The 12,307-nt window shown below is 32.9% G+C and overlaps 1 protein-coding gene across 2 annotated transcripts in view; it reads right to left on the bottom strand.

The window, feature by feature from the left end:
- usp13 (ubiquitin specific peptidase 13) overlaps window positions 1-12,307 on the bottom strand; it is an 86,218-nt gene that overhangs the window by 43,061 nt on the left and 30,850 nt on the right. For both annotated transcript variants that reach the window (XM_062027843.1, XM_062027841.1), the window contains exons 4-7: window positions 11,839-11,960; window positions 6,333-6,475; window positions 4,380-4,564; window positions 1,481-1,578 (exon numbers count right to left, since the gene is read on the bottom strand). In XM_062027843.1, coding sequence (XP_061883827.1) covers window positions 1,481-1,578; window positions 4,380-4,564; window positions 6,333-6,475; window positions 11,839-11,960 — 548 coding nt within the window. The remainder of the gene's footprint in view (window positions 1-1,480; window positions 1,579-4,379; window positions 4,565-6,332; window positions 6,476-11,838; window positions 11,961-12,307) is intronic.

The raw sequence follows: 12,307 nt of genomic DNA, 5'->3' as shown, positions 1-12,307 counted from the left end.
TATATATATATATATATATATGTATATATATGTATATATATATATATATATATATACATATATATATGTATATATATACATATATATATGTATATATATATGTATATATATATACGTATATATATATATATATATATATATATATATATGTATATATATATATATGTATATATATATATATATATATATATATATATATATATATATATATATATATATATATATATATATATATATATATACAGACATATATATGCACACACACACAATGCTAACTGTTAGCATGTGTGAAATACCAAAATATTTTGACTCTGAGGTGTATTAGTGCCAAATTAGCAAAAAAGCTAACATGCTAATATTAGCATGCTAACAGTCAGTATGCGTGAAATAACAAAACATTTTACTCTGAGGTGTATACCTGCAAAATTAGCAAAAAGCTAACCTGCTAATATTAGCATGCTAACAGTCAGCATGCGTGAAATAACAAAACATTTTACTCTGAGGTGTATACCTGCAAAATTTGCTGAAAAACTAACATGCTAACAGTTAGCATGTGTTAAGAAAATATTCATTAAAAAACTAACATGCCTAACATTAGCATGCTAACAGTTAGGTGCAACATTTGCTAAAAAAACCTAATACGGTCACAGTTAGCATGTGTGAAATAACGAAATATTGGACTTCCGGGCGTAAACCTGCAGAATTAGCTAAAAAAAACAAAAACCATTTTCACAATAAATTTGACTTTAATCCTTTAAAATGCCATATTTTTTCTTTAAAAAAATTTAACCTTTCTTTAAAAATATTTTTTCCTAAAATATTTCTACACATTTTTTGTTGAGTAACTTTTTTGTCACAATATTGCGTTTTAAAAAAAATAAAAAACTTTTTCATAATACATTTGACTTTAATCATGTAAAATGGTATATTTTTTACTTTAAAAAATGAAAATCTTTCTTTTAAAAAACATTTTTCCTATAATATTTCCAAACAACTTTTGTAAAATAACTTTTTTCTCAGCATGTGTGAAATACCGAAATATTGGACTTCCGGGCGTAAACGTGCAAAATTTGCTAAAAAAAACAACAACCCTATTATGCTAACAGTCAGCATGCGTAAAATAAAACATTTCACTCTGAGGCGTATACCTGCAAAATTAGCTAAAAAGCTAACATGCTAACAGTTAGCATGTGTTATAAAAAATATTGACAAAAAAACTAACGTGCCTAACATTAGCATGCTAATAATTAGCAAAATATTTGATTCTGAACTTCATACATGCATAATGTGCAAAAAAGTTAACATGCTAACATTAGCATGCGTGAAATAACAAAATATAGACTTCCAGGTGTATACCTGCTAAATTAACAACAAAAAAACTAACAGCCCAAAGGTGTGGCAGTTTAATATTCCCGCTGACAGTCTGCTACGAATGCGCCTGTTTGCCCGCCAAGTGTTTGAGCCGAGAAAAGCCACTCACTCTCTTCTGCATGTGGAGCATGTCTATTCCATAGTGGGACAAGTGCTGCGACATGTGCGGATCCAACACCGCCTCCTCCTCCTCGAAGGAATAAACATCTGAAAACACAGAAAAACTGAAAAATTATCCCAAACTGAAGCTTCAAAAAACACCAACAAAGAGTCAGATTTCATTTCCTGTCCACGCCAACCAAAAGTCCTATGGCCGTATAAACTGCCTGGGCTGAACTGAAATGCTAACAGTTAGCATGCTAGCCAGATAATGTCAAGAAAATACACAACTCTTTGACGTATACCTGGAAAATAAGCTAAAAAACGAACATGCTAAAATTAGAATGCTAACAGTTGACATGCGTGACAAAAAATATTAGACTGGAAAATTTGCTAAAAAGCTAACATGCACATGCAAACAGTTAACACACGTAAAATAAAATATTAGACTCCAAGGTGTACATTTGCAAAATTAGCTACATACCAATATTAGCATGCTAACAGTTAGCATGCGTGAAATAACAAAATATTAGACTTTGAGGTTTATACCTGCAAAATGGGCCAAAAAAATTACATGCTAACATTAGCATGCTAACAGTCAGCATGCGTGAAATAATAAAAAAAATAGACTCTGAGCTGTATACCTGCAAAATTAGCTAAAAAAAATGCACATGCAAAAAGTTAGCATGCGTAAAATAAAATATTAGACTCTGCAAAATTAGCTAAAAAAATGTACATACTAATATTAGCATGCTAACAGTTAGCATGCGTGAAATATATTAGACTTTGAGGTGTATACCCGCAAAATTAGCTAAAAACCTAATGTGCTAAAATTAGAATACTAATTTAGCATAAATGACAAAAAATATTAGACTCCGAGGTGTAAATCTGCGAAATTACCTAAAAGTATATCATGCTGACATTAGCATGCTAACACTCAGCTTGCGTGAAATAACAAAATATTAGACTCTGAGGTGTATACCGGCAAAATGAGCTAAAAACCCAACATGCTAAAATTAGAATAGTAACAGTTATCATGCGTGACAAAAAATATTAGACTCTGAGGTGTAAACCTGCGAAATTAGCTAAAAATATAACATGCTGACATTAGCATGCTAATAATCAGCTTGCATGTATAACAACATTTTAGAATTTACAAAATATTAGACACTGAGGTGTATATTTGCAAAATGAGCTAAAAAATTAACATACTAATAATAGCATGCTAACAGTTAGCATGCGTAATATAAAATATAAGACTCTGAGGTGTATATTTGCAAAATTAGCTGAAAAAAATGAACATACTAATATTAGCATGCTATCAGGTAGCATGCTAATATAAAATATTAGACTCTTGGGTGTATATCTGCAAAATTTGCTAAAAAAATAAACATACTAATATTAGCAAAATGAGCTAAAAAAAATAAACATACTAATAGTAGCATGCTAACAGTTAGCATGCGTAATATAAAATATTAGACTGAGGTGTATATCTGCAAAATTTGCTAAATAAAACAACATACTAATATTAGCATGCTAACAGTTAGCTTGCGTAATATAAAATATTAGACTTAGGTGTATATCTGCAAAATTTGCTAAATAAAACAACATACTAATATTAGCATGCTAACAGTTAGCATGCGTAATATAAAATATTAGACTGAGGTGTATATCTGCAAAATTTGCTAAAAAAAAACCAACATACTAATATTAGCAAAATTGCTAGAAAATTAACATACTAATATAAGCATGCTAACAGTTAGCATGCGTAATATAAAATATTAGACTGAGGTGTATATTTGCAAAATTAACTAAAAAAACAAACATACTAATGTTAGCATGCTAACAGTTAGCATGCATAATATAAAATATTAAGACTCTGGAGGTGTATATCTGCAAAATTTGCTAAAAAAATTAACATGCTAATATTAGCTTGCTAACAGTTAGCATGCGTAATATAAGATATTGGACTCTGGAGGTGTATATCTGCAAAATTTGCTAAAAAAACAACAACATACTAATATTAGCAAAATGAGCTAAAAAATTAACATAATAATATTAGCTTGCTAACAATTAGCATGCATAATATAAAATATTAGACCCTGAGATGTATATTTGCAAAAGTACCTAAAAAAGTGAACATACTAATATTAGCATGCTAACAGTTTGCATCCACAATATAAAATATTAGACTGAGGTGTATATCTGCAAAATTAGCTAAAAAAAGAAGAATATACTAATATTAGCATGCTAACATTTAGCATGCGTAATATAAAATATTAGACTCTGAAGTGTATATCTGCAAAATTTGCTAAAAAAATTAACATTCTAATATTAGCATGCTAACAGCTAGCATGCGTAATAAAAAAATTAGACGGAGGTGTATATCTGCAAATTTGCTAAAAAAGCTAACATTCTAACCCTTAACATGCATTAAATAGAATATTAGGCTCGGAGTTGTAGATCTGCTAATATGTCAAATTTGCTAAATAAGTAACATGCTAACATTCGCATGCCAACAGTTAGCATGTGTGAAATAATATATTAGACTTGAATGTGTACACCTGCAAAATGTGCGAAAAAGCTAATAAGCTAACATTAGCGTGGTAATAGTTAGCATGCGTAAAACAAACTAAATATTAGACTTTGAGGTGTATATCTGCAAAAATTTGCTAAAATGCTAACTGTTAGCATCTTGGTTCGCTACCGCTATCAGGTTATAGCATTATTTTGACTTTAGAACAGTTTGAAACGGTGGAAATGTGAAGATTGTAGCACTTTTGAACAGAAAATGAGCATTACAAAGTAATGTATTTTGCCATATTTCACATCAATGTACATAACCTTAGAAATCAGTTCTAGCTGCACAAGAGCAGACGCTGTGAAAGGAGAGTGGGACGATACCAGACCTGCTCCATCCGGGGTGATGGTGTCCAGTTTCACGGCCAGTGGGTACTTGGTCTCCTTGTAGTGGTCCAGAGCGTGGCCGTTCCCGCCGCTGCCGTCAAAGAACCACTTGCCGCACAGCACGGTGCCGTCCGTCAGGTTGAGCCACAGATTGTCTCTCATCTCACACTTGTCACACTTCCAGCCGCTGTCACACACAGTTATGAACTTATGATTAATATCAGTCTTTACAATATTCATGCAGTTTGATTTGGTCTACTATTTCAAAGAACTGGTCATGCTTTGGCGCCCCCTACTAGGCTGCCGAGCGCATTGCAAGTGAGGCTGCAAAGCATGTATCAAGGACCAAGTTATATTACTCTGAGATGTTCAGTTGCAAAATTGGCATAAAAAAGTTAGCATGCTAATGTTAGCACACTAGAATTTCAATATTAGCATGCTAACAGTTAGCGTGTTCCAAGTACCAAGTCATAAGACTGAGGTGTTCGGCTGTGAAATTGGCTAAAAAAGTTAGCATACTAATGTTAGTAAACTAAAATGCTACCATTAGCATGCTAACAGTTAGCATGGGTCATGTACCAAGTCATATGACTGAGGTGTTTGGCTGCGAAATTGGCTAAAAAAGTTAGCATGCTAACAGACTGCGTCAAGTACCAAGTCATGTCTTTGAAGCATACGCATGTAAAATTAGCTTAAAAAAAAAAGTTAGCATGTATCAAGGACCAAGTTATATTACTCTGAGATGTGCAGTTGCAAAATTGGCAAAAAATGAAAAGTTAGCATGCTAATGTTAGCACACTAGAATGTCAATATTAGCATGATAACAGTTGGCATGTTCCAAGTACCAAGTCATATGACTGAGGTGTTTGGCTGCGAAATTGGCTAAAAAAGTTAGCATGCTAACAGACTGCGTCAAGTACCAAGTCATATGTATATGAAGCATACGCATGTAAAGTTAACTAAAAAAGTTAACATGTATCAAGGACCAAGTTATATTACTCTGAGATGTGCAGTTGCAAAATTGGCCAAAAAAAAGTGAGCATGCTAATGTTAGCACACTAGAATGTCAATATTAGCATGATAACAGTTAGCGTGTTCCAAGAACCAAGTCATATGACTGAGGTGTTTGGCTGCGAAATTGGCTAAAAAAGTTAGCATGCTAACAGACTGCGTCAAGTACCAAGTCATATGTCTATGAAGCATGTAAAATTTGCTAAAAAAAAGTTAGCATACTAATGTTAGTAAACTAGAATGCTACCATTAGCATGCTAAAAGTTAGCATGAGTCATGTACCAAGTCATATGAATGAGGTGTACGGCTGCGAAATTGGCTAAAAAACTTAGCATGCTAACAGACTGCGTCAAGTGCCAAGTCATATCGTTAGCAGGCTAACAGTTAGCCTGCTATCGTTAGCTGACAGTAAATATGTTTTTCAGGTTTCAAGTTATATGACCCTGAGGTGGACGGCTGTATAATTGGCTAAAACAGTTAGCATGCTATCGTTAGCAGGCTAACAGTTAGCACGTTATCGTTAGCAGGCTAACAGTTAGCATGCTATCGTTAGCAAGCTAACAGTTAGCATGCTAACAGTAAGCATGTGTTCCAGGTACCAAGTTATATGACCCTGAGGTGGACGGCTATATAATTGGCTAAAACAGTTAGCACGCTGTCGTTAGCAGGCTAACAGTTAGCCTCCTATCGTTAGCAGGCTAACAGTTAGCATGTGTCAAATATTGAAGTGTTGGACAGTAAAATTGTGTATAAAAGTTAGAGTTGTGGCTGGGCCATCAAACAATATCAATAAAATGGTGTATAAAAGTTAGAGTTGTGGCTGGGCCATCAAACAATATCAGTAAAATGGTGTATAAAAGTTAGAGTTGTGGCTGGGCCATCAAACAATATCAATAAAAATGGCGAAGGACTAAGAAGACAGTAGGCCGTGTGCCTGGGTCTACCTGGGGGGGATGCGGACTCCATTGTCCAGCTGTGTGAGGGTCCTGGCATGCCTGGACACCTGCAGGTCTTCCTCCCAGGTCTCAGGCTCCTGCTTCTTGTAGGCAGAGGCTGCATTCAACACCGCATCACAGGCGATGGTCACCTGCGGGACAGGCAGCCATCTTGTTAGCATCTTCCACAACAATGTGTTTGTTGTCCTCCTCCTCCTCCTCCTCCTCTCTGTAGTAAAGCATTGTTCATCTTGTAGTAGTAAATAATAGCTTGTTGCTAAGCAACCTTCCTTCTAATAATTAGAATCTAATAATTAGAAGGATCACTTTTACTCACATTCCTCTACAACTTTCTCCACTCAGGGAAGCACAGTAAATACATCCAAACATGCGGCGGCCATTTTGATATTTGTCATTTTCAAAACCAATACAATATATGTATTTTTATTTTTTTTTTTAAACCTTTAAGGCTCCCCTCAAGTTTGGTCCTATCTTGAATATATATATATATATATATATATATATATATATATATATATATATATATATATATATATATATATATATATATATATATATATATATATATATATATATATATATATATATATATATATATATATATATATGACTGAGATAGGACCAAACTTGAGGGGAGCCCTAAAGGTTTAAAAAACAAAAACAAAACAAAAAAAACAAAAAACAAACAAAACCAAAAAAATAATAATAATAATATATAAATTTATATATATATATATATATATATATATATATATATATATATATATATATATATATATATATATATATATATATATATATATATATATTTATGACTGAGATAGGACCAAACTTGAGGGGAGCCCTAAAGGTTTAAAAAAACAAAAACAAAAGCAATAATATATATATATATATATATATATATATATATATATATATATATATATATATATATATATATATATATATATATATATATATGTCTTAATTAGATTATCCAAAAAATAGTGCTCGATACCGTGGTAGAGCGTAATATGTATGTGTGGGAAAAAAATCACAAGACTATTTCATCTCTACAGGCCTGTTTCATGAGGGATTTCCTCAATCCTCAGGAGATTTTAATGGAAGCATTCACATACCATGGTTTATATAGGGCACAGAGCGGGTGGGTACAGGCAGGCGTGGGGGCGTGGTGATTGACTCATGTGTTACCTAGGAGGTGTTTCCTTCTGTGACGGCATGCTGATACAATTTCGCTGCGCTTGTTGAGGGATGACAACTCTGGGCGGTATATGATAAACAGTTTCTCTTTTAAGCATAGGTTGCATCTTTTGTTACCACTGTTGTAAGGTGTGCTGGATGCAAGAATTTGCCATGTTATTGAGTATTCAACATTATTGTCTTTGAGATTCCAAATGTGTTTGCTGAGTTCTGTAGTGTTCCGGAGTCTTTTGCATCTTAAAGAAGCCTTGTGATTGTTCCATCTGGTTTTGAATTCTCCCTCAGTTAATCCTACGTATGTGTCGGATGTGTTAATGTCCTTGCGTATTACCTTTGCTTGGTAAACAACTGATGATTGTAAGCACCCCCCGTTGAGAGGGCAATCAGGTTTCTTGCGGCAGTTACAGCTTTTGTCGGTTTTGGAGTCGTTCTGCCTGGTGGTGGGCGGCTCCTTTTCAATTGCTTTATTGTGGTTTGAAATTATTTGCCGCATGTTGTTCATGCAGCTGTAGCTCAATTTAATGTTGTTCTTGTTGAATACTTTTCTTAGGGTGTTGCCTTTGGGGAAGTGTTTGTCGATCAGGGTGAGGAATTTGTGGCCAATATTAGTTGAGACGTTTTTGCTGTATGGGGGGTTGTACCAGATAATGTTGTTTCGTTTTCTGCTCCTTTTTGGTTGGTTTCCTGGCGTGGGTTCGTAGGTGAGGGTGAAGTTGTATCCGCATTCATCAAGTGCTTTTTGGTACGGGGGATTTGCTACCGACCATTCACGAAACCCAACACAACACTCCAATACGTGCACCATGACAGCAACCACCCACCCACCACCACGAAAAGAATACCTACCGGAATTAATAAAAGACTATCGATGCTGTCATCTAGCAAAGCTGAATTCGACAAAGCAACCCCCCCGTACCAAAAAGCACTTGATGAATGCGGATACAACTTCACCCTCACCTACGAACCCACGCCAGGAAACCAACCAAAAAGGAGCAGAAAACGAAACAACATTATCTGGTACAACCCCCCATACAGCAAAAACGTCTCAACTAATATTGGCCACAAATTCCTCACCCTGATCGACAAACACTTCCCCAAAGGCAACACCCTAAGAAAAGTATTCAACAAGAACAACATTAAATTGAGCTACAGCTGCATGAACAACATGCGGCAAATAATTTCAAACCACAATAAAGCAATTGAAAAGGAGCCGCCCACCACCAGGCAGAACGACTCCAAAACCGACAAAAGCTGTAACTGCCGCAAGAAACCTGATTGCCCTCTCAACGGGGGGTGCTTACAATCATCAGTTGTTTACCAAGCAAAGGTAATACGCAAGGACATTAACACATCCGACACATACGTAGGATTAACTGAGGGAGAATTCAAAACCAGATGGAACAATCACAAGGCTTCTTTAAGATGCAAAAGACTCCGGAACACTACAGAACTCAGCAAACACATTTGGAATCTCAAAGACAATAATGTTGAATACTCAATAACATGGCAAATTCTTGCATCCAGCACACCTTACAACAGTGGTAACAAAAGATGCAACCTATGCTTAAAAGAGAAACTGTTTATCATATACCGCCCAGAGTTGTCATCCCTCAACAAGCGCAGCGAAATTGTATCAGCATGCCGTCACAGAAGGAAACACCTCCTAGGTAACACATGAGTCAATCACCACGCCCCCACGCCTGCCTGTACCCACCCGCTCTGTGCCCTATATAAACCATGGTATGTGAATGCTTCCATTAAAATCTCCTGAGGATTGAGGAAATCCCTCATGAAACAGGCCTGTAGAGATGAAATAGTCTTGTGATTTTTTTCCCACACATACATACATATATATATATATATATATATATATATATATATATATATATATATATATATATATATATATATATATATATATATATATATTTATGACTGAGATAGGACCAAACTTGAGGGGAGCCCTAAAGGTTTAAAAAAACAAAAACAAAAGCAATTTTATATATATATATATATATATATATATATATATATATATATATATATATATATATATATATATATATATATATATATATATTTTTTTTTTTTTTTTTTTTAATGACTGAGATAGGACCAAACTTAAAGGGGAGCTCTAAAGGTTTAAAAAAAAATTACAAAAAAAAAATTACAAAAATTTAAAAAATAAAAATAAAAAAAATTAAAAAAATAAAAATAAAATTACCAAAAAAATAAATAAATATATTTATATAATATATATATATATTATATATATATATATATATATATATATATATATATATATATATATATATATATATATATATATATATATATATATATATATTTATCCATCCATTTTCTAACGCTTGTCCCTTTTGGCCAGATCCGGCCCGGGGGCCGTATGTTTGACACCACTGCTCTAGATCATCTTCAGATCTATCTGTCAATTATGACTTTTTATTAATTTACATTTTTTTGTTTGTTTGTTTTATGCCCTTTTTGTCAAAGTAAACATTGTTTTTTTATAGCAAACACACAAAATTGGCAATATTTTCACAAAATAAATAATTCAAAGTGTAATATTTGATGTGAAGTAATTGGAGCCTTAAATAGGTCAATAATTCATAACAACATTGAGTTTGATCCATTGTTATTTTTTCAATTTCAATGACAAAAACAAAACAAAAAAACAGCCTGCATGGCCTATAGCAGTGGTTCTCAAATGGGAGTACGTGTACCCCTGGGGGTACTTGAAGGTATGCCAAGGGGTACGTGAGATTTTTTTTAAATGTCTGTCAAAAAGAACTGTGAAAAGAAATGGAACAATGCATATTCCGTGTTGACAGCTAGATTTTTTGTGGACATGTACCATAAATATTGATGTTGAAGATTTCTTTTTTTGTGAAGAAATGTTTAGAATTAAGTTCATGAATCCAGATGGATCTCTATTACAATCCCCAAAGAGGGCACTTTAAGTTGATGATTACTTCTATGTGTAGAAATCTTTATTTATAATTGAATCACTTGTTTATTTTTCAACAAGTTTATAGTTATTTTTATATCTTTTTTTCCAAATAGTTCAAGAAAGACCACAACAAATGAGCAATATTTTGCACTGTTATACAATTTAATAAATCAGAAACTGATGACATAGTGCTGTATTTTACTTCTTTATCTCTTTTTTTCAACCAAAAATGCTTTGCTCTGATTAGGGGGTACTTAAATTAAAAAAATGTTCACAGGGGGTACATCACTGAAAAAAGGTTGAGAACCACTGGCCTATAGTGTTATTAGAGTCAATATTTCAACACTTTAATTTTTACATCATCTTCAGATCTATCCGTCGATTATAAGTTTATATTAATTTTATTTGTGTGTTTGTTTGTTTCATGCCCTTTTTGTAGAAGAAAACTTTTTTTTTATATATACACACAATTTTTTTATACTGATTTTTTCAACACTGAATTTTTCAACACATGTTTTAAACTGATTTTTTTATACAATTAATTATAAAACACTGAATTTTTAAACACAATTTTTTTTAACTTAATTTTTATAAAATTAAATTTAAAGCACTACATTTTTCAACACAGTATTTTTTTTAACACAGAATTATTCAACATTTAATTTTTAAACACTGAATTTTTTTTACACTGAATTTTTTAACATGGAATTTTTTAACATGGAATTTTTTGACATGGAATTTTTAGACAATTTTTCAACACAGAATTTTAAAACACATAATTTTCAAACACTGAATTTTTATAAACTGAATATTTTACAGTTAATTTTTTCAACACTGAATTTTCATACACTGAATTTTATATATATATATATATATATATATATATATATATATATATATATATATATATATATATATATATATATATATATTTTTTATGACTGAGATAGGACCAAACTTGAGGGGAGCCCTAAAGGTTTAAAAAAAACAAAAACAAAAATAATAATAATAATAATATATATATTATACATATAAAAAATATTATAAAACATTTAATTTTTAAACACGCATTTTGCTAACAAATTTATTTTCAATAAAATTGTCAGCATAATTTGATGTAAAAAATTTGGTTCACAAAATTCAAAGTGTTCAAAATTCAGTTCCATAAATTCAGCATGAAAAAAGTGAACCTTTATAGTGCGCACACTCAATGCTGTGTTGAAGTGACAGCCAGGACTATTAATTGCATGTAATTCCAAATGTATTAATTTAGCAGCAAAACCCTTTTAAGTCCAGAGTTGCAGGAAAGAGAACTAAGTCACTAACCAGAGCAGGTAACTCCTCAATATTGGGCAAAGGGATCTCAAAGTGGTCTGGGAAAATAACCAGCTTGGCCTCGTCCTCGCACTCGTACTCCTCGCCGTTAAAATCCCGGTTGAGCTCCAACTCTTCAAAAAGGAGGAAGCAGAATTCTCAGGTCAAAGTGCCGAATCAACAATCAAAGATTTCAACATTAAGATTTGAACTTTGGTTTGACGGACAAACATCCAGACATGACTGAGTTATTTCACACCACGACGGCTGCCGTACTTCCTGGCGCTTACCATCAAAAGACACACACAAGCAAATCAGGAATCACATTTGTTTAGAGGGAAAAAAGAACATACAGTGGAAGACACGTCTTATATAATGACATAAGCGGTTGTTGACATAATTGAAACAAAATGAACGTACGACAACTTATTGACATCATCTTCCACTATTTGTGCATACAGTAACGCATCGGTTTTGTTTT

This window comes from Entelurus aequoreus, linkage group LG19, assembly GCF_033978785.1.
Source record: "Entelurus aequoreus isolate RoL-2023_Sb linkage group LG19, RoL_Eaeq_v1.1, whole genome shotgun sequence".
Lineage (NCBI taxonomy): Eukaryota > Metazoa > Chordata > Actinopteri > Syngnathiformes > Syngnathidae > Entelurus > Entelurus aequoreus.
This window is presented reverse-complemented; position numbering and strand designations above follow the sequence as displayed.